Source organism: Coregonus clupeaformis, chromosome 10 (genome assembly GCF_020615455.1).
Source record: "Coregonus clupeaformis isolate EN_2021a chromosome 10, ASM2061545v1, whole genome shotgun sequence".
NCBI lineage: Eukaryota > Metazoa > Chordata > Actinopteri > Salmoniformes > Salmonidae > Coregonus > Coregonus clupeaformis.
In genome coordinates this window covers 11,574,050-11,595,435 of record NC_059201.1, presented here as the reverse complement: position 1 = coordinate 11,595,435, position 21,386 = coordinate 11,574,050, and the positions used below count along the sequence as shown (strand labels likewise).

The 21,386-nt window shown below is 43.5% G+C and overlaps 1 protein-coding gene across 3 annotated transcripts in view; it reads left to right on the top strand.

The window, feature by feature from the left end:
- The window catches only part of LOC121574858 (voltage-dependent calcium channel subunit alpha-2/delta-2), a 279,464-nt gene that overhangs the window by 6,420 nt on the left and 251,658 nt on the right, over positions 1-21,386 (top strand). For all 3 annotated transcript variants that reach the window (XM_041887497.1, XM_041887496.1, XM_041887498.1), the window contains exon 2: positions 15,232-15,313. In XM_041887497.1, coding sequence (XP_041743431.1) covers positions 15,232-15,313 — 82 coding nt within the window. The remainder of the gene's footprint in view (positions 1-15,231; positions 15,314-21,386) is intronic.

Sequence of the window (21,386 nt, the reverse complement as noted above, 5' to 3'; positions counted from 1 at the left end):
CGTCTCCACAGTACAGGCACTCACCCGCCTGGAGGCGCCGTTGCCGCTCTGCTGGAGGTAGTCGAGCTCGACCCACTTGCATAGGTTCCTCCTCTGTGCTCGGGATGGAATCAGGAACAAGAAGCTGCCGACTCCGGGAGAGGCGAGACTCGAGTGGTTGAAGGCTGGGGAACTCGTCCTCCTAGATGTGGCCGATCGCCTCTCTCCCGACGCCTCTCCCGCAACCGATTGTCTAGCTTGATGGACAGGGAAACGAGAGAATGTAAATCATGTGGCTCATCACGAGCAGCCAGTTCATCCTTAATGGCTTCATTCAAACCGTTTAGAAATGCTCCTTGAAGTGCCACATTGTTCCACTTGGAGTCCGCTGCCAACGTCCAGAACTCAATAGAGTACTCTGCCACACTGTTAGAACCCTGCCTCAAATTAAAAAGTATCTTGGAGGAATTACCCACATGGTCAGGATGGTCAAAAACAGTCTTCAATTTAGCAGAGAAATCAGCAAAAGTCAATCCAGTCAAAGTTTGATCTGAGCACACAGCCTCAGCCCAAACCAGAGCTTTCCCTCTTAACAGCCCCAGAACATAATGTACCTTAGATGAATCAGTAGAAAACGACAGTGGTCTCTGCCGAAAAATCAAGTCACACTGAAGCAAAATCCCCGGCACTTGTCCAATTCTCCATTGAACGGTTCAGGCGACGTGACAGGGGGTTCCCGATGGAACGAAGCCTGCCTAGTGTCCGAGGAAACAACTTGGGGTGCATCAAACTGGGGGTCAGAGAGAGATGGAGAACTGATAACAGACAATTTAGAGACGTGTGTAGTTAACTGAGTCACCTGGTTCAGCAGTTGATGATTATCTTCCACAAGAGTCCGAATCAACTGGTCATGCTGTCCTAGCAACGTTCCTTGAGCCTGGATAGCTTGTTGGAAGCTGTCTTTGTTTGCCCCGTGCTGTTTCTCTGTTGGGTCCATGGCCAGATCGTTCTGTTAGGCTATGGTTCAACCCAGCACTCAGAGAAACAACACGACAAAGGGAGTGGAAGAAACAAAAATATTTAATCAAAGTAAAAATTGTCTTAGTCCAAAAACAACTGAAGTAAAGGAACAGAGTGGGCTAGTCGGCTCCGGAGGAAGGAGAGGCTGAGGCAGGCAGGCAGGCAGGCAGGCAGGCAGGCAGGCAGGCAGGCAGGCAGGCAGGCAGACCGACAGGCAGGAAGGCAGGCAGGTTGGGAGATATGTCCGAAACGCTCTGGTAAGAACAACGATCTGGCGCGGTGGAGAGCCATGCCCGGAATTAGTAGTGCAGGTTGATGAGAGAATAGGATGCAGCTGCGTAGGCAGGAATCACTGGAAACAACCCGCAGCTGCACAGGAGAGGCAGATCCTGAGCACGCCCCCTGATCCACTCCAGACACACCCACATAAAGGGGACAAACACACATACAGATACAACAGACAGAGGGGACAAAACAAGGAGGAAGGGAAACAGAAAAGGGAGAGACAAGCTGCCCACATAACAGACTGAGTCGACTCTAAATAGGGTTAGGCTACATAAGAAAAGGCCCCTAATTGTTTGGATAAGAAACTACGTTATTATTAAAGACCATTAAGAATGTCAATAACGCGCAAAAATGATATAAACTGGAACTAAAATAATGCTAATAAAAAGAGACCTCGAACAACCCTCACTGAAGAGAAAAAGGTACAACGTGACACTGGATAAAGGCAATCCAGAGGAATGGGTGACACCCTGGTGGATGGGTGTTGTCGCCGGTGTGTGTGTGTGTGTGTGTGTGTGTGTGCGTGCGTGCGTTCGTGCGTGCGTGTGTGCCGAACAATATTGGGCAATTTACTAAAAGTACAGTACAGTCCATTTGTTGAAACAAATAATGTTGGAGAAAACTCCTTACAGTCATCGGATAGGTCATTTCACAAACATTTACCTTTCATAAACGTAACTATGAAAATAGTCCAACGTCAAATATGAAAGATTTGTTCAAAGCTTCAAACACTAGAAATGACTTGCATTTAGAGATCCATCGCTGAAACGTGGTGATGGCGTCTGACCGAAGAGCTGTATGGTTGAGGTTGATATTTAAACACATTTAATTTTCGTCCTGAGACAGTCTTGGATGATAGGCCCAATAAATGTCCCAAACTCGCTGAACGATATTTTATGGATTTGTAGGTCTACTTTTAGGCCTATTCATGCCCATATCATGTAGCCTAATTAATTATTCTAGGTTCATACAAAAAGTGATATTTAATGTACTTTTGGATTTAATATCCTACAGCCCAAATTAAGGTCAACGTTGGCTTGGTTTAAACATCAGATACATCGGCCTATGAGCTTACCTTCTAAGGTCACTTGTTGAGAGTCCATAGGTCAATCCAGCAATCTTTACAGTTTAAAGGGATAGTTCACACCCATTTTGTTTTTCATATCTCAGAATGAAGGTCTGTGGTATTTTTAAGGGTGGATATATTTGAAATATGTTGTAGTTGATATGTTTGTAGATTAATAATATTTGCATACAGGTGTTGTTCATTCAATTGCAAAAGGTCACACCCTTTTTCAACATCTATACAAAACCCTACAGGAAACCTTTCTGGGTCTTACTGGGTAAGTCTCGACGATCTTTGCACACCTGGATTGTACAATATTTGCACATTAAATCTTTAATTTTTTTTTCAAGTTCTGTCAAGTTGGTTGTTGATCATTGCTAGACAGCCATTTTCAAGTATTGCCATAGATTTCCAAGCCGATTTAAGTCAAAACTGTAACTAGGCCACTCAGGAACATTCAATGTTGTCTTGGTAAGCAACTCCAGTGTATATTTGGCCTTGTGTTTTTGGTGAATTTGTCTCCCAGTGTCTGTTGGAAAGCAGACTGAACCAGGTTTTCCTCTAGGATTTTGCCTGTGTTTAGCTCTATTCTGTTTATTTTAATTTTAAAAAAAGATGACAAGCATACCCATAACATGATGCAGCCACAACCATGCTTGAACATATGAAGAGTGGTACTCAGTGATGTGTTGTGTTGGATTTGCTCCAAACATAACATTTTATATTCAGGACATAAAGTTAATTTCTTTGCCACATTTTATGCAGTTTTATTGCAAACAGGATGCATGTTTTGGAATATTTTCACTCTGTCATTTAGGTTAGTATTGTGGAGTAACTACAATGTTGTTGATCCAACCTCAGTTTTCTCCTATCACAGTAATTAAACTCTGTAACTGTTTTAAAGTCACCATTGGCCTCATGGTGAAATCCCTGAGCAGTTTCCTTCCTCTCCGGCAACTGAGTTAGGAAGGACACCTGTATCTTTGTTGTAAGTGGGTGTATTGATACACCAGTGTAGGCTCAGAGGAGGAAGGGGAGGACCATTCTCCTCAGTGAATTTCATAAAAATAAATATAGTGAAACATTGAAAAAGTTATTATTTTTTGATAAAACTATTCTAAATATTCACGTCACCAAATAATTGATGAAAACAAACTGTTTTGCAATGAAGGTCTACAGTAGCCTCAGCAGCACTCTGTAGGGTAGCACCATGGTGTAGCCAGAGGACAGTTAGTTTCCGTCCTTCTCTGGGTACAGTGACTTCAATAGAAAACCTAGGAGGCTCGTGGTTCTCACCCCCTTCCATAAACTTACACAGTAAGTATGACAACTTCAAGAGGACGTCCTCCAACCTATCAGAGCTCTTGTAGCATGAACTGACATATTGTCCACCCAATCAAAGGATCAGAGAATGCTTAGCTAGCGAATGCAGCTAGCTAGTTTAGTCTACTCAAACACCCGGCTCAAACAGAGAGGGATGCTATGTTAGCTAGCTGGCTATGGCTATCCAACACTGGAACTCTTCCAAGTCATGGTCATCTTTTGGTTTTATTAATTTATTGCCACCGGTGCCCGCCGATGTAACTGCTAAACTGCTTGCTGTTACCTGTACACTGTACTGCATGATTGTAGCGGGTTTACTAACATGTTAGTTCTAGTAGCTATGTTGACTATGACGTTAATATTGGGCTCCCGAGTGGTGCATCTCAGTGCTAGAGGCGTCACTACAGACCCTGGTTAGATTCCAGGCTGTATCACAATCCGGCCGTGATTGGGAGTCCCATAGGGCGGTGCTCAATTGGCCCAGCGTCGTCCGGGTTTGGCCGGGGTGGGCCGTCATTGTAAATAAGAATTAGTTCTTAACTGACTTGCCTAGTTACATAAAGGTGAAATAGAACAACAACGATGTAGGCACTGAAGCCCACAAGCATAGAGAAAGGTGAGAGGAGGAGAGCGCGTAGATGCGAGAAGGAATTATACCACGATCAAAGGGATCATGCTGTTTGTATGTGGCTGCTATGCAATGAACTGTGTTTGCGTGTGATCAGGGGTGTATTCATTCTGCCGATTCAGTTGAAAAACGTTCCTTAAACATTTAAGTCATTTAGCAGACGCTCTTATCCAGAGCGACTTACAGTTAGTGAGTGCATACATATATTTTTTTCATACTGGCCCCCCGTGGGAATCGAACCCACAACCCTGGCGTTGCAAACACCATGCTCTACCAACTGAGCTACATCCCTGCCGGCCATTCCCTCCCCTACCCTGGACAACGCTGGGCCAAATGTGCGCCGCCCCATGGGTCTCCCGGTCGCGGCCGGCTACAACAGAGCCTGGATTCAAACCAGGATCTCTAGTGGCACAGCTAGCACTGCAATGCAGTGCCTTAGACCACTGCGCCACTCGGGAGGTTAAACAGAAGCAAATTGAACAAAATGGGGATAAACATACCTGAATTTGTCCAATAGAAACTCTCGTTTGCAACTGTTGGACTAATGATTACACCCTAGACCAGCTAGAGGCAGGCAAGAGTGTGCAAAGCAGTATTGAATGGGTCAGTGTCTGTCACCTTGATTACTCAAATTTCTCTCGAGCTGTGCACCTACGTTGTAAACTTTAATTCATAGGCTAGGTTGTAGCAACCTCATGATGGGTATAGGGAACATGTGAGTATCATGTAGTAGCCTAAACCTATTGATGTTACTTTGAGCTGGGTGAATGGAATATGAATTACAGTCATCCAATATGCTGTAGCTAATAGAAATAAGGCCATGCTCATTAAAAAAATATATTGTCCTCCCTCATCTTAAACGGCACTGGCCGCAACTGTGATTCACCATCCAAAGTGTAATTAGTAACTTCACCATGCTCTCAATGCCAGCTTAAAAAATATATACCGATCTACCAGTAGGTGCCCTTCTTTGTGAGGCATTGGAAAACCTCCCCGGTCTTTGTGGTTGAATCTGTGTTTGAAATTCACTGCTCGACATTACAGATAATTGTGTGTGTGGAGTACAGAGATTCGGTAGTCATTCAAAAATCATTTTAAACACTATTATTGCACACAAAGTGAGTCCATGCAAAATTATTATATGACTTGTTAAGCAAATGTTTACTCCTGAACTTATTTAGGCTTGCCATAACAAAGGGTTTGAATACTTATTGACTCAAGACATTTCAGCTTTTCATTTTTAATTATACAATTTTTTGAAAAACATAATTCCATTTTAACGTTATGGGGTATTGTGTGTAGGCCAGTGACAACATTTAAATTGGATCTACATTTATTTCAGTCTGTAACACAACAAAATGTGGAAAAAGTCAGGGGGTTGAATACTTTCTGAAGGCACTGTAATTACTGCTTTAGTAATGTAGAAATAGCATTTTATTTGTTATTAAATGTGTGTAATAAGGAACAATTGTCCCCATTAGTTGATTATTTCCTGTAGATTTGTCTAATTAAAAGTAGGCAATTTGTCTATTTCATTGATGTTGATGAAGTGCTAATAATGAATTGAACAGAATTGATTTGATCGTGGGGCAGCGAGCAGAAGGGGGCTGCTGTCTATAATAGGAAAGGGGATGCTGTCTTCCTCAACGAAGGCATGTTTGTGAGTGTGTGCTTGTGTGTGTGTGTGTGTGTGTGTGTGTGCGTGAGTGTGTGTGTGTGTTTTTGATGAGTATGTATACAATTTAGTTGTGTCTGTCTACAGTAAGTGCCATTGTGTATAGGCGACTGTACTGTACACTAGTCAAGTTGTGTAAGGAGTGTTTAGCTTGGGGACAGAGGTATTGTCACTACAGATGTAAGATCTTAATTTGACCGATATTGTCACAGCAAAATAAACCTGCAGTAACAGGATTTGAATGTTTAGTCCATAATGTTATTTGATCAGAGATTAGGCTATTAGCAGTCCAGAAGTAGGCTACATGAGAAGTGCAATAACCGTGTGTTAGTATGGGTTTTCAGTTAATTTATGTATACTGAACAAAAATATAAACGCAACATGCAACAATTTAAACGTTTTTACTGAGTTACAGTTCATATAAGGAAATCAGTCAATTGAAATAAATTCATTAGGCCCTAATCTATGGATTTCACATGACAGGGCAGGGGTCTAGCCATCGGTGGGCCATAGGCCCACCTACTTGGCAGCCAGGCCCACCCACTGAGGAGCCAGGCCCAGCCAATCAGAATGAGTTTTCCCCCACAAAAAGGCTCAGACGATCCCACAGGTGAAGAAGCCGAATGTGGAGGTCTTGGGCTGGCGTGGTTACACGTGGTCTGCGGTTGTGAGGCCGGTTGGATGTACTGCCAAATTCTCTAAAACGACGTTGCAGGCAGCTTATGGTAGAGAAATTAGCATTCAATTCTCTGGCAACAGCTCTGGTGGACATTCATGCAGTCAGCATGCCAATTGCACGTGTTGTGTGACAAAACTGCACATTATAAAGTGGCCTTTTATTGCCCTCAGCTGCACCTGTGTAATATTTTATTTAACTAGGCAAGTCAGTTAAGAACAAATTCTTATTTACAATGACAGCCTACACCAGCCAAACACAGATGACACTGGGCCAATGGTGCGCCACCCTATGCAACTCCCAATCACGGCCGGTTGTGATACAGCCTGGAATCGAACCAGGGGGTCTCAAGCACTGAGATACAGTGCCTTAGACCGCTGCGCCACTCGGGAGCCCATGCTGTTTAATCAGCTTCTTCATATCCCACACCTGTCAGGTGGATGGATTATATTGGCAAAGGAGAAATGCTCACTAATAGGGATGTAAACAAATTTGTGCAAAAAATGGAGAGAAATAGGCTTTTTGTGCGTATGACAAAATTCTGGGATTTTTTATTTCAGCTCATGAAACATGGGACAAACACTTGTTGCGTTTATATTTTTGTTCAGTGTAAATCACAAAGTTCATCTGCATTTCCTGTTGTACAGCAAAAAAAATGAAACTGCAACAAAATACTGATCGAATTAAGATCCTACATCTGTAGCTGTCAGCATCAGTTCATTCTGCTCCAGTGTGGTCTGTTTTCACTTCATTGCTACCGGTGAGCTTTTCATAGTCAGCGAGCTTTCTTCAGCAATCCTTTTAGAGGCACATCTCTTTCCCTCTCTTGTACTCTATATCCCCATTATAAACACAGTCAATACGCGAGTCTATATCTTAGTAACATTTGAACATGTGCTTGCTCTACACACACAGAGGCCTATGTATTATCTGATTCCTGTCAGTGGGCCTGGTTAAAGATATGATGTTCCATTAACTATACTCAGTGCTTCCAGGTCTCACTTCTTGGCAGACTGTTATTGCTTAAAGGGACATTTCACCGCTGCTGTATTTCACTATATATGTCCATTGATATGTTGTTAACATATCATATCTGTCATAAAAATTTAGAATTTCCTCAATACACGCAAATACAAGCATTTCTGCATCTCACTGGTAGAAACGGGCCAGCTACATTTCCTGGTTGTAAGCAAACCACAATATCCAGTCAGGACGTGGAGGACCGCACTGTGGAGGTGTATCCAATTGATGTGAGAAATATCAAAATGTCTGTGTTTGTAGCCAGCACTTTCAGCCAGAAGATTTCAAAACCAAACTGAAGTCTCAACTGATGGGGTTGCCATGTCATCAAACTTTTCCATCGATTTTCCCCTTCACTTCAAAGAGGAAGGCATCCGATCAGCCAACATCAGCGCAGCAGAAAATAAGTCAAACTGAGGTAACTTAGCAAAGGTTACCTAGCTAACTAGTTGCTAGCTAGCGAACTACATTTGTTTATCCAAACCAAAATCCAGCTAGCTAGCTTTCATAATACTCTTGGCTTGACATTCCCAAGCATGTCAATGTAATTAGTCAGCTGCTATCGATGTGATTTGTAACTTTGCAAGCTAACGTTAGCTTCATTAGGTTATGTTACCTACCTAGCTAACTAACTACCGCAGAGGCTAACATGACTAACATTATGTGTTCTATTTAGAGTCCGATCCCATCAACATCCGCAGCGGCATCAACATCAAGCTCAGCACCAGGAACTAGTGTAAGTCACCTTCTAAAATCGTACTAAAATCTACTAAATCTTTTCATGACTCCATGATGAGCAAATAAATATACTGGAGCTAGGCATAAACATTGTTATTTATTTTTTATTTAACTAGGCAAGTCAGTTAAGAACAAATTCTTATTTACAATGACGGCCTACACCGGCCTAACCCAGACGACGCTGGGCCAATTGTGCGCCGCCCTATGGGACTCCCAATCACGGCCGGTTGTGATACAGCCTGGAATCAAACCAGGGGGTCTGTAGTGACGCCTCACTGAGATGCAGTGCCTTAGACCGCTGCGCCACTCGGGAGCCCTTACATGGTCCATGTCTTGTTATCCTAGTTGTTGTGTTGACAAGTAGGCTACAACTTCTACTGTAGTTTACTCTGTATTATGGAGGCTTATTTGATTGTTCATTCAAGCCTTGAAGTCTAAATTTGAGAAAAGGATATATTAGTAAGGAGGGGAGGCTGTGGGTCACTGACTAGTGTCTGTTGGGAGTGGGTATTGTGTGTGAAGGTTAGTATGCATGATCTATTGACATGAGGGGGGGGGGGGGTGGATATAATACATTGAGTGTGTATTGATGGGGACAAAGTAGTAAAATATTGGCTAATCACTGAATACTGTGTGTCCTACAGACTAATCCTGCGGCTGCTGCCGCTGATGATGACCTTGACACCAGCATTTGTAGTACAGAGCCTGTAGACCCATTGCATGAAAGCTTTCAGCCTGGAATAAGCTCAAGCTCATCTGACTTTGAAACAAGCTAGGACAGCCAAAGGTATTTATGAAAGCGCAATACCCTCTTGAGAAAACAAAATCACCAATACACTAAACTGTCTACAAGACAAGTGTTTCTCAAACTTGTCACACCCTTGTAGTCAGTTCTTTGGCACGGGGGAGAGGGGCTGTTAGTATACTTTTCTAGCTTATTCACTCTATTGTTGGCAGTGCTTTTCTACTCAACAGCACAACTGTAGGTGCTGATACACAACAATACATGACTAGACTGTCTACAATCAAGCCCCCTTAAACTTTTCACATCTTTGCTAACAGCCCATCTCAATGCCCCATTATTGACTCTGAGTGTAACAAAACATATACCAGTCTACTGTACCCTTTTCTGTTAACAGTTGATAATTGTTTATTGTATGGTTACACATCCCCATGATCAGTCTTCATGTTTTACACATCCTCATGGTCAGTCTTCATGTCTTTCCAGGAGACTTGCAGTACATACAAATCTTCTGCAAGAGGTCGAAGCAGTGTGTGGTGAAGAACATTGCCACAGCGCCAAAGCCTGCTAAACCAGCTGCCATTACCCAACACAAGATGTTCACCAGCTGAAGAACATTCTGGAACCTGCCTGGAACATTCAACCAACACAACATCCATATCCACATCGCTTGCATACAGTTTTGAAGCATAAGGACCTTATTTTCAAAAAACAAAAGGTTAAATTGATACACACCTTTATAGGGTTAGGGTTTCCACATGGCCATATTTCCATGTTACAGCGCTTGTTTACAGAAAACAGAAAACAGAGTGGACTACCTGTGCTAATTAGCTATCTGCGTCTCCGAACACCTGTGTGTAAATGGAAGACAGACGCCACAAACGTGTTGTCACTGAAAAATACTGCCGACTGCAACTGTGTTAAAACCGGTTAAAACAGTCTACACTAAGTGTGTACTTTGCGTTTGTGAAATTATTTTGATATGATATGAAAGTAGAGGGATTTATGTTTCTAGAACCGTACCACAATTGAGAATCAATTCACGTTTACATGGAGTATTTGACTGTTTTGTCTTCCAGAGCCAATTCACCCTTTAAACAGAACATGTAAGGAGTAGCAATATGCTCCTTTAGTCCAATATTGGGCTAAGATATTGTTAGCTGTTGAACATACAGTGCCTTCGGAAAGAATTCAGACCCCTTGACTTTTTCCACATTTTCATACGTTAAGCCTTATTCTAAAATTGATTAAATTGTTTTTTCCCTCATCAATCTACACACAATACCCCATAATGACAAAGCAAAAACAGGTTTTTAGAAATGTTTGCAAATTTAAGTATTCAGACCCTTTACTCAGTGCTTTGTTGAAGCACCTTTGACAGCGATTACAGTATCAAGTCTTCTTGGGTATGACGCTACAAGTTTGGCACACCTGTATTTGGGGAGTTTCTCCCATTCTTCACAGCAGATCCTCTCAAGCTCTGTCAGGTTGGATGGGGAGCGTCGCTGCACAACTGTTTTCAGATCTCTCCAGAGATGTTCGATCGGCTTCAAGTCTGGGCTCTGGCTGGGACACTCAAGGACATTCAGAGACTTGTCCCGAAGCCAATCCTGCTTTGTCTTGGCTGTGTGCTTAGGGTCGTTGTCCTGTTGGAAGGTGAACCTTCGCCCCAGTCAGAGGTCCTGAGCGCTCTGGAGCAGGTTTTCATCAAAGGATCTCTCTGTACTTTGCTCCATTCATCTTTGCCTCGATCCTGACTAGTCTCCCAGTCCCTGCCGCTGAAAGACATCACCACAGCATGATGCTGCCACCACCACGCTTCACCGTAGGGATGGTGCCAGGTTTCCTCCAGACGTGACGCTTGGCATTCAGGCCAGAGTTCAATCTTGGTTTCATCAGACCAGAGAATCTTGTTTCTCATGGTCTGAGAGTTCTTTAGGTGCCTTTTGGCAAACTCCAAGTGGGCTGTCATGTGCCTTTTACTGAGGAGTGGCTTCCGTCTGGCCACTCTACCATAAAGGCCTGATTGGTGGAGTGCTGCAGAGATTGTTGTCTTTCTGGAAGGTTATCCCATCTCCACAGAGGAACTCTGGAGCTCTGACAGAGTGACCATCGGGTTCTTGGTCACCTCCCTGACCAAGGCCCTTCTCCCCCAATTGCTCAGTTTGGCCGGGCGGCCAGCTCTAGGAAGAGTCTTGGTGGTTCCAAACTTCTTCCATTTAAGAATGATGGAGGCCACTGTGTTCTTGGGGACCTTCAATGCTGCAGAAATGTTTTGGTACCCTTCCCCAGATCTGTGCCTCAACACAATCCTGTCTCAGAGCTCTACAGACAATTTCTTCGACCTGATGGCTTGGTTTTTGCTCTGACATGCACTGTCAACTGTGGGACCTTATATAGACAGGTGTGTGCCTTTCCAAATCATATCCAATCAATTGAATTTACCACAGGTGGACTCCAATCAAGTTGTAGAAACAACAAGGATGATCAATGGAAACAGGATGCACCTTGATTCAATTTCGAGTCTCATAGCAAAGGGTCTGAATACTTACATGATTTTTGAATGACTACATCATCTCAGTACCCCACACATACAATTATCTGTAAGGTCCCTCAGTCGAGCAGTGAATTTCAAACACAGATTCAACCACAAAGACGAGGGAGGTTTTCCATTGCCTCGCAAAGAAGGGCACCTATTGGTAGATGTGTAAAAATTAAAAAAGTAGATATTGATTATCCCTTTGGTGAAGTTATTAATTACACTTTGGATGGTGTATCAATATACCCAGTCAATACAAAGATACAGGCATCCTTCATAACAGTTGCCGGAGAGGAAGGAAACTGCTCAGGGATTTCACCATAAGGGCAATGGTGACTTTAAAACAGTAGTTTTAAAGTCACCATTGCAACATTGTAATTACTCCACAATACTAACCTAAATGAAAAGAAGGAAGCCTATGCGTCCTGTTTGCAATAAGGTACTGAAGTAAAACTGCAAAAATGTGGCAAAGAAATTAACTTTATGTCCTGAATAGAAAGTGTTATGTTTGGCACAAATTCAACACAACACATCACTGAGTACCACTCTTCATATTTTCAAGTATGGTGGTGGCTGCATCATGTTATAGGTATGCTTGTCATCGGCAAGGACTAAGGAGTTTTTTTGGGGATAAAAATAAACGTAATAGAGCTAAGCACAGGCAAAATCACCTTTCAGCAGGACAATAACCTAAACCACAAGGCCAAATATACACTGGAGTTGCTTACCAAGACGACATTGAATGTTCCTGAGTGGCCTAGTTACTGTTTTGACTTAAATCGTCTTGAAAATCTATGGGAAGACTTGAAAATGTCTGTATAACAATGATCAACAACCAACTAGATACTTTTGTACCTGTTTCCTCCAGCATCTTCACAAGGTCCTTTGCTGTTGTTCTGGGATTGATTTGCACTTTTTCGCACCAAAGTACGTTCATCTCTAGGAGACAGAACGCGTCTCCTTCCTGAGCGGTATGACAGCTGCATGGTCCCATGGTGTTTATACTTGCGTACTATTGTTTGTACAGATGAACGTGGTACCTTCAGGCATTTGAAAATTGCTCCCAAGGATGAACCAGACTTGTGGAGGTTGATTTCTTTTGATTTTCCCATGATGTCAAGCAAAGAGGTACTGAGTTTGAAGGTAGGCCTTGAAATACATCCACAGGTACACCTCCAATTGACTCAAATTGTGTAAATTAGCCTATCAGAAGCTTCTAAAGCCATGAGATAATTTTCTGGAATTTCCAAGCTGTTTAAAGGCACAGTCAACTTAGTGTATATAAACTTCTGACCCACTGGAATTGTGATACAGTGAATTATAAGTGAAATAATCTGTCTGTAAACAATTGTTGGAAAAATTACTTGTGTCATGCACAAAGTAGATACTATAGTTTGTTAACAAGACATTTGTGGAGTGGTTGAAAAACAAGTTTTAATGACTCCAACCTAAATGTACGTAAACTTCTGACTTCAACTGTATATATTTTTTGAAATGTTAGAATTTTTCTTCCACTTTGACTTTACAGAGTGTTTTGTGTAGATCATTGACAAAAAATTACAATGAAGTCCATTTTAATCCCACCTTGTAACACAACAAAATGTGGAAAAGGTCAAGGGGTGTGAATACTTTCTGAAGTCACTTTATAGCACAGGACCAGAGCTGAACCAGAGTTAGTGCAGACCAAAGCAGTAGTTGTGGTCAGTAGCTGTGGTCAGTGTCTAAACTACAGTTTTTTCATGTGAAAACTGAAAGAAGTGCGATGAGAAGAGATCGGGTGAAATATGAAGCAAGTGAACGGAGACAGCTTCGCTCAATCCAATCAGAGCAGCAAGATCAACTTACTGCCCTCCCTTCTCTTTACAGACAGGAAAACTAGCCAGTTGAGTTATTTAGAGCACAGGGCACAATCCTGAGATGGAGGATGATGCACTGTTGCCTTGGATGCTTCCTTGTATCTACTTTCTTGGTGTTCACAATTCTTCAACATCATTACACTATTGTTCTAAATTCAATCACCTTCTTCACCCTCATCATAATTTTTGCCTGCGCTGCCACATGCGCTTCTCTGTGTGTGTGAGTATCCATAGCGATGGCTTGTCACTCTAAACGCTGACAAACATCTGTAACTTTTGATTGATAGGAGATTATTCTGTTTTGACTCTAGCAGAGAAGTAGACCAATTTGTCATACACTCGAAGTGTTTTTCTAAAGTGCTCTGAAAGTTATAAACATTTCAGTTGTTTGAAAAAAGTTAGAAAAACATATGTTAATTTGGTTACTAAAACAGCTGTATCGTTAGATTGGTTGCAGATATTTTTGTTTCAATTTCAGATTTGAATAGCAGGGAACTAGACCAAGATGTCATACCCTCTAACTTTTTGTCAAAGTCGTTGGCAAAGTGGTCAAAGTAGCTGATTTGTTTCAAATGTTGCATTGTTTCATTTACAGTGAATGGAATGTTGTAAGTGATGATTGTCACAATGGGACCTTTAGAATGTTGAGGAAATCCCATGAAAGTGGATGAAGATGGACAAAAAACGGACTAAAAGCTTAATAATTTAAAAAGTATAAAAGATATCAAAAAGTTGTTTACAAGCACACTCTTCCAGACCAGTCTGCATGTTTTAAAGTTTGAACAACATTTCTAGCTTAAATAGTGTAAGAGGAGTAGCGTTCCAAATAATAATAATATTAATAAGTATGATGAAGATTTAAAGTTGTGACTTTTGCTTCGCAAGTCCCACCTAATAATAGTATTAAGAAGAAGTATGTAGAAGATTTAAAGTGGAGAGTCATGCTTCGCAAGCCTCATTAAAAATATGAGCGAAGAAAGGGTTTTATGTTTGTAGAGTTTTGAGTTACTTTTTCCTTAACATTTGTACATGGCTTACATTTTATTATTACTCATTAATGATCTATTTTTATGTATGTGAGGGGAATTATTTCTCATTTAGATGTGTGTGGTTGATGCCTGGGTGGGTAGGGCCTCCACTCTAAGTTGCGAACTCTTGCAGATCGAACAGCAGCTTGTGAACATCTTGATCCATTAAGTCATTTGTAGCCTTGGTGAGAGATATACAGTGAGGAGCTCCAGATGTTTGATCTCTTAATTCCAGACTTGGCTTCATCCACTGAGAGTGCCTCCTGCTTATTGTGCACTTCTGTCAGACCTGAAGCTTTTTGTAAATAACAGACCCTTTTAAACTGTGCTACTGATCCAAGCCCAGCCAACAGAACACTACTGGGATGATTGACGTCTGGAAGGGATGTTCATGAATAAAACTGACGCTAGGAGATAAAAAAAGAAAAGTGTGTCTATGGAGGGAAGGAGGGGACTGGGTGACGGACAGAAAGATGGAAATACACAGATGGACAGACAGACACGTAACACCCCACACAAACACACATCACATGCAGTATGTACAGTACATCACATGAGGTTAAACAAGGGAAGGGAATGTACTTTTTTTATAGCCTCATAATCTTTATGCAAAGCTTGAATATTAAAGTTACAGCTGTGTGTCTTTGTTCCCTCAGAATGATGCATTGGGCAGGCCGCATTGAGAAGGAGCTGGAGAAGACTATACAACTGGTCACTGGAACTGAACAGATAAGAGGGGTAAGTACTGGGAGCTATACTTCATTTGGGGTTCAAGATCATACCTGATCCCATGCATGACTGCAGTTGAACTGTCTGTTTGTATGTCTGTCTGTCTGTCTCTCTCTCTCTCTCTGTCTCTCTCTCAATTCAATTTCAATTTAAGGGGCTTTATTGGCATGGGCATGTTGGTTGCTCTGACGTTGTAGCTCGAGACAAAGATTATTTGCTTTGTCTTACAGAGAAATACAACATCACTATTTGGTCTGTTGGTATTTACTCGCTGAAATACAGTCTTTGATGTTCCTAGTTTGTGTCAATATTCATTGAATAGGAATGTGTGTGAATTTGCATAAGCAAATACAGCATGTCAATTAAAAGTGTAATAGTTTGTGTTTGCACTGTCAGAAAGAATGAGATTGAGTGTATGCTGTGGGAATAGTAACTAGTTATCTAGACTAGTTAGTCTCATCTGTTTCTGTGAATACTGGTGGCAGGTGCCCTAGCGGTTAATAGTGTTGGGCCAGTAACCGAAAGGTTGCTGGTTCAAATCCCTGAGCCAACTAGGTGAAAAGTCTGTCGATATGCTCTTGAGCAAGGTAGTGTGTGTGTGTTAGTCTAAGGACTGTGCATGCGTGATAGTTGTTGTGAAAAAACATTTATCACGGCCCCAAACAGGAGTCGTCACAGGGTGTGCTAAATGGCCCAGCATGCCTAGAAAAGCCATTTTCTAAATGGATGCCTCTCTATATATGTGTCTGATAGAAATCTTCCCAGGGCTATGCTGGCTGGGAACAAGATTGCCTCCCTCCACGCCCCCTTCCTCTTCATGAGTAGTTTATTCTCAGAGTTGAAAAATGTAAAAAAACACAGTAAAGTGTCTGCAAATTATTCTTTTACGCTGAGAGAGTGAAGGGTGGAAGTTGAATTTAATGTGATGTATTCTGTGCCTCTTGGTTGAGATTTTGAAGCAGAGAGATTGTGGGTATTTAGTGAAAGAGAGAAAGGGTAGAGAGGATGTGCTTGGTGAGAAATAGAAGTAGGGTCGATATTGAAGGTTTAAAAAGAAGGGAAAGACTGATGAATGAGAGAGAGGGTAGGTATTTTTAAAATAGGAGGGTATTTGTGTGAGGGTATGGATAGATGATTTGACAGCAAGAACAGATTTGGAGACTGTGGGCATATTTATAGAGACATCGTTAGAGATGCATGATTTGAGAGAGAGAGAGCGTGAGAGAGAGAGAGAGAATAGAGAGAGAGATAGAAAGAGAGAGAGAGAGAATAGAGAGAGAGAGATAGATAGAATAGAGCGAGAGAGAATAGAGAGAGAGAGAGAGAATAGAGAGAGAGATAGAATAGAGAGAGAGAATAGAGAGAGAGAGATAATAGAGAGAGCGAGAGAATAGAGAGAGAGAGAGAGAGAGAGAGAGAGAGAGAGAGAGAGAGAGAGAGAGAGAGAGAGAGAGAGAGAGAGAATCTAATGAGGGAGGAAGGATGCTCTTTTCTGTTTCTCTCTTCCTCATTATAATCCTCATTGCTGTGATCTGATCTGTTCTGTTCTTAGAGAGGCTGCTGCGCTGTGGTGGGCATGGCATTCTTTTCATATCCTCAGGCTTAGTCAGACCTGTTTTGAGAATCATACCGCAGGATTACACCCACACACTATCATCATGGACTGGAGTACAGTAACTCAAGAGTTGATCAGAAACACACATGCACGGACACACACACACAAACAAACACTCACACACACACACACACACACACACACACACACACACACACACACACACACACACACACACACACACACACACACACACACACACACACACACACACACACACACACACACACACACACACACACACACACACACACACAGTTATGGCCCTTTTCTAGATAGCTTCTTAAACTGTAAAGCACTGTAACATATGTTGGGCTCTTAATTCATTTCAATAAGGAGGGCCTAATCAGCATGAATCATTTAGCCTCATACACATGACGGCTTCTTAACCCCACACTGGCACAGTACCAATACTATACCACATACTGTGCTGCACTGGGCCTCTCTACCTCCCTCTTCCTGTCTTTTCTCTCTCATCCCTCTCTCCTCCTCTCTTCTCCATGGTTATGGAATGAAGCCTGGGAGGGGCAGACTGGGCTGATCCTAGTCTCTCCTCCTAGTCTGTGTGTGAGGATGAAACACTGAGCTCCAGTATGAAGCCCAGGGGAAACACTGAGCTCCAGTATGAAGCCCAGGGGAAACACTGAGCTCCAGTATGAAGCCCAGGGGAAACACTGAGCTCCAGTATGATGCCCAGGGGAAACACTGAGCTCCAGTATGAAGCCCAGGGGAAACACTGAGCTCCAGTATGAAGCCCAGGGGAAACACTGAGCTCCAGTATGAAGCCCGGGGGAAACACTGAGCTCCAGTATGAAGCCCAGGGGGAAACACTGAGCTCCAGTATGAAGCCCAGGGGGAAACACTGAGCTCCAGAATGAAGCCCAGGGGAAACACTTAGCTCCAGTATGAAGCCCAGGGGAAACACTTAGCTCCAGTATGAAGCCCAGGGGGAAACACTGAGCTCCAGTATGAAGCCCAGGGGGAAACACTGAGCTCCAGTATGAAGCCCAGGGGGAAACACTGAGCTCCAGTATGAAGCCCAGGGGGAAACACTGAGCTCCAGTATGAAGCCCAGGGGAAACACTGAGCTCCAGTATGAAGCCCAGGGGAAACACTGAGCTCCAGTATGAAGCCCAGGGGAAACACTGAGCTCCAGTATGAAGCCCAGGGGAAACACTGAGCTCCAGTATGAAGCCCAGGGGAAACACTGAGCTCCAGTATGAAGCCCAGGGGAAACACTGAGCTCCAGTATGAAGCCCAGGGGAAACACTGAGCTCCAGTATGGGGAATATTTCCTCTCTCTCATGCTCTTTCTCTCTCTCTGTGTGTGTGTGTGTGTGGTCAGTGGTGCTGGATCAGTAAGCTCTGAGACCCCATGCTGTGCTGCAGGTTTATCTGGCCCTAACACAGACTTCCTTGCCCCCAGTCCAGCCAGGTTGTACATTTATGTCTGTGTTCCTGCCATTTCTGGGTTTGTCTGTGAAGGATGGTTGTGTGGCGAATTTGTTCAGTTTATGTATGTAAGTTATTATGAATGGTGATGACCAATTTACAATCGTGCTTTTGCCTCCCCAAAATATTTGCTAATGTTGACCCCCCATAAGCAGAGGTGTTGGTGGTTTACTCTCTATCGCTGACTCCAGCACTTTCCAATAATCTGTCTCAAATGCCCAATGCCATACAAGACACCATCCCATCCGTTCACTTTGGTAGCACCCTCCCGTCTTTCTAAAGCCGACCTTAGCTGAAGTCATGGACACACACATACACACGCACACACGCAATCACACACAAACACACACACAAACACACACACACACAGAGTGCTGTGCTGTTTCATCAGTGTGCGTCGGCGATGATGTAACTCCTGATAAATGTAATTGGTTCCTTGATTTAATAGCTCTTACTCCTGAAGATAATTTATAGGAACATCTGAGTGTCCCTCCCCACCATGAGCTCTGGCCTCCCTCCCTCCCTCCCTCCCTCACCCTCACCCTGCCATCACCACACAACACCACAGCAGCTCATTATCTGGGCTTTAGAAACAGCATGGGCTATTTTGGCTTGAAGTTGTGTCACTCTCCCCCCTTCCTTCCTTCCTTCTCATCTCCCTCTCTCTCTCTTTCTGCCTTTCTCCTATTCCCTCCCAGTCTGTCTCCATCTCCTCTGTCTCCTCCGTCTCCTCCGTCTCCTCTGTCTCCTCTGTCTCCACTGTCTCCTCCGTCTCCTCTGTCTCCTCTGTCTCCTCTGTCTCCTCTGTCTCCACTGTCTCCTCCGTCTCCTCTGTCCACTCTGTCTCCTCTGACTCCTCTGTCTCTGGGTCTCCTCTGCCTCCTCTGTCTCCTCTGTCTCCACTGTCTCCTCCGTCTCCTCTGTCTCCTCTTTCTCCTCTGTCTCCACTGTCTCCTCCGTCTCCTCTGTCCACTCTGTCTCCTCTGACTCCTCTGTCTCTGGGTCTCCTCTGCCTCCTCTGTCTCCACTGGCTCCTCCGTCTCCTCTGTCTCCTCTTTCTCCTCTGTCTCCACTGTCTCCTCCATCTCCTCTGTCCACTCTGTCTCCTCTGACTCCTGTGTCTCTGGGTCTCCTCCGTCTCCTCCTTCTCCTCCGTCTCCTCCGTCTCCTCCGTCTCCTCTGTCTCCTCCGTCTCCTCCGTCTCCTCTGTCTCCTCTGTCTCCTCCGTCTCCTCCGTCTCCTCTGTCACCACTGTCTCCTCTGTCTCCTCTTTCTCCTCTGACTCCTCTGTCTCTGGGTTATGTCAACCTTTGGGGTCACAACAGCTCCAGGGCCCAGTGGGAATCCAATCCATAGGCAGTACATCAGCCTGAAACTAGTGCAGAGACTGTAGCTCTCTCTCCCCTTTCTCTCTCTCTCTCACTGTCTCTCTCCTTTTCTCTCGCTCTCTCCCTCTCTCTTCTCTCTCTCTCCCCCCCCTCTCTCCCCCCCCTCCCTCTCTCTCTCTCTCTCTCTCTCTATCTCTCTCTCTCGCTCCCTACTCTCTCTCCCCCTCTCTCCCCCCTCTCTTTCTCTTTCTCTCTCTCCCCTCTCTCGTTCTCTCTCTCTCTCTCTCTCTCTCTCTCTCTCTCTCTCTCTCTCTCTCTCTCTCTCTCTCTCTCTCTCTCTCTCTCTCTCTCTATTAGCAGACAGCCTCCCTTAGTGCCTCCCTGCATTAATGGGTCACCATGATTGCAGCTCAGAGTCGGGTCAGTTCAGTTGATGGCATGCACAGTGTGTACAAAACACTCTCAAATTGAATTACGTACCGAACAGACCGTCCTCCTCACAGAGGCTCATCAAACCACAAGAAGGCTGGGTAAGAGTGCTGGCGTTGGTCTGCCTGGGTGATGGTAAACAGCATTATTCTCAGGCACATTCACAGATGACTAAAGAATGGAAGGGAACACAGACGCACATTCATTTTATTTCCCAGTATTTATTGGCGTTCTGACAATGGCTTGCAAAGATTCCTAGGGTACCTGTTTTAAAGGCTCTGTGCTGTTTGTCTGGTTTTATGGTTGTGAAATTGCATATATTTCCAGACTGCATACAATGGATGTGGTCAATATTTCTTGAATATTCTTTATACTTACACTCATGCGTTATACACATAATACCGCCTGTTATACAACGGGTGGGTCTAATCCTGGATACTGATGGGTTAAAACCGCATTCCAGCCAGTGTCTATTCCACAAGTTACCACCGGCTAAATCTATGACATTGAAATGCCTATTCACTCTATTCCTGTCACGCCCTGACTCAGGGGACGCTTAAATGTTGAGTCAGGGTGTGTATGTTCTATGTTGGGTATTTCTATGTTGGTGTTCTATTATGTCTAGATCTATGTTTGGCCGGGTGTGTTTCCCAATCAGAGGCAGCTGTCGCTCGTTGTCTCTGATTGGGGAGCATACTTAGGCAGCCTATTGGCAACTAGTGTGTTGTGGGATCTTGTTCCGTGTGAGGTATGTTGTTTGTGTACCTTGGACTTCACGTTTCGTTTCTTGTTTTGTCGTTGTGTTTATGAGTCAAATAAACATGTATGCATATCACGCTGTGCCTTGGTCTGACCCGTTCATGAACGAACGTGACAATTCCATCTGATTGCGCAATCCACTGTCTCATCAGCTCAGCCTACACTGATCTACACAGTAAAAAGCATCTAGACATTATCTCACATTTCTTTTAGACTAGCATTTGGTTTTCAACAGTGGAGATTTGTAATAACCTTGCTGTTTGTCTCACCGACATTTGCAAACATTTTTCAATATTGAAATTTGATCTCCAGCTGTCCTATGGTAATGAACATGTCGGGAGTCAGGACGAGACAGACAGGCTGGCTGAGTTTCTCAGCAAGTTGAAATCATAAATCAGCATAATTTTGATGGATATATACAAAGAAATGTCAATAGAAAACACGAAATGCAGCTAGTTTGCTGTCATTCCAGCTTCAGTTTGAAGCGATTGTGTTAGTG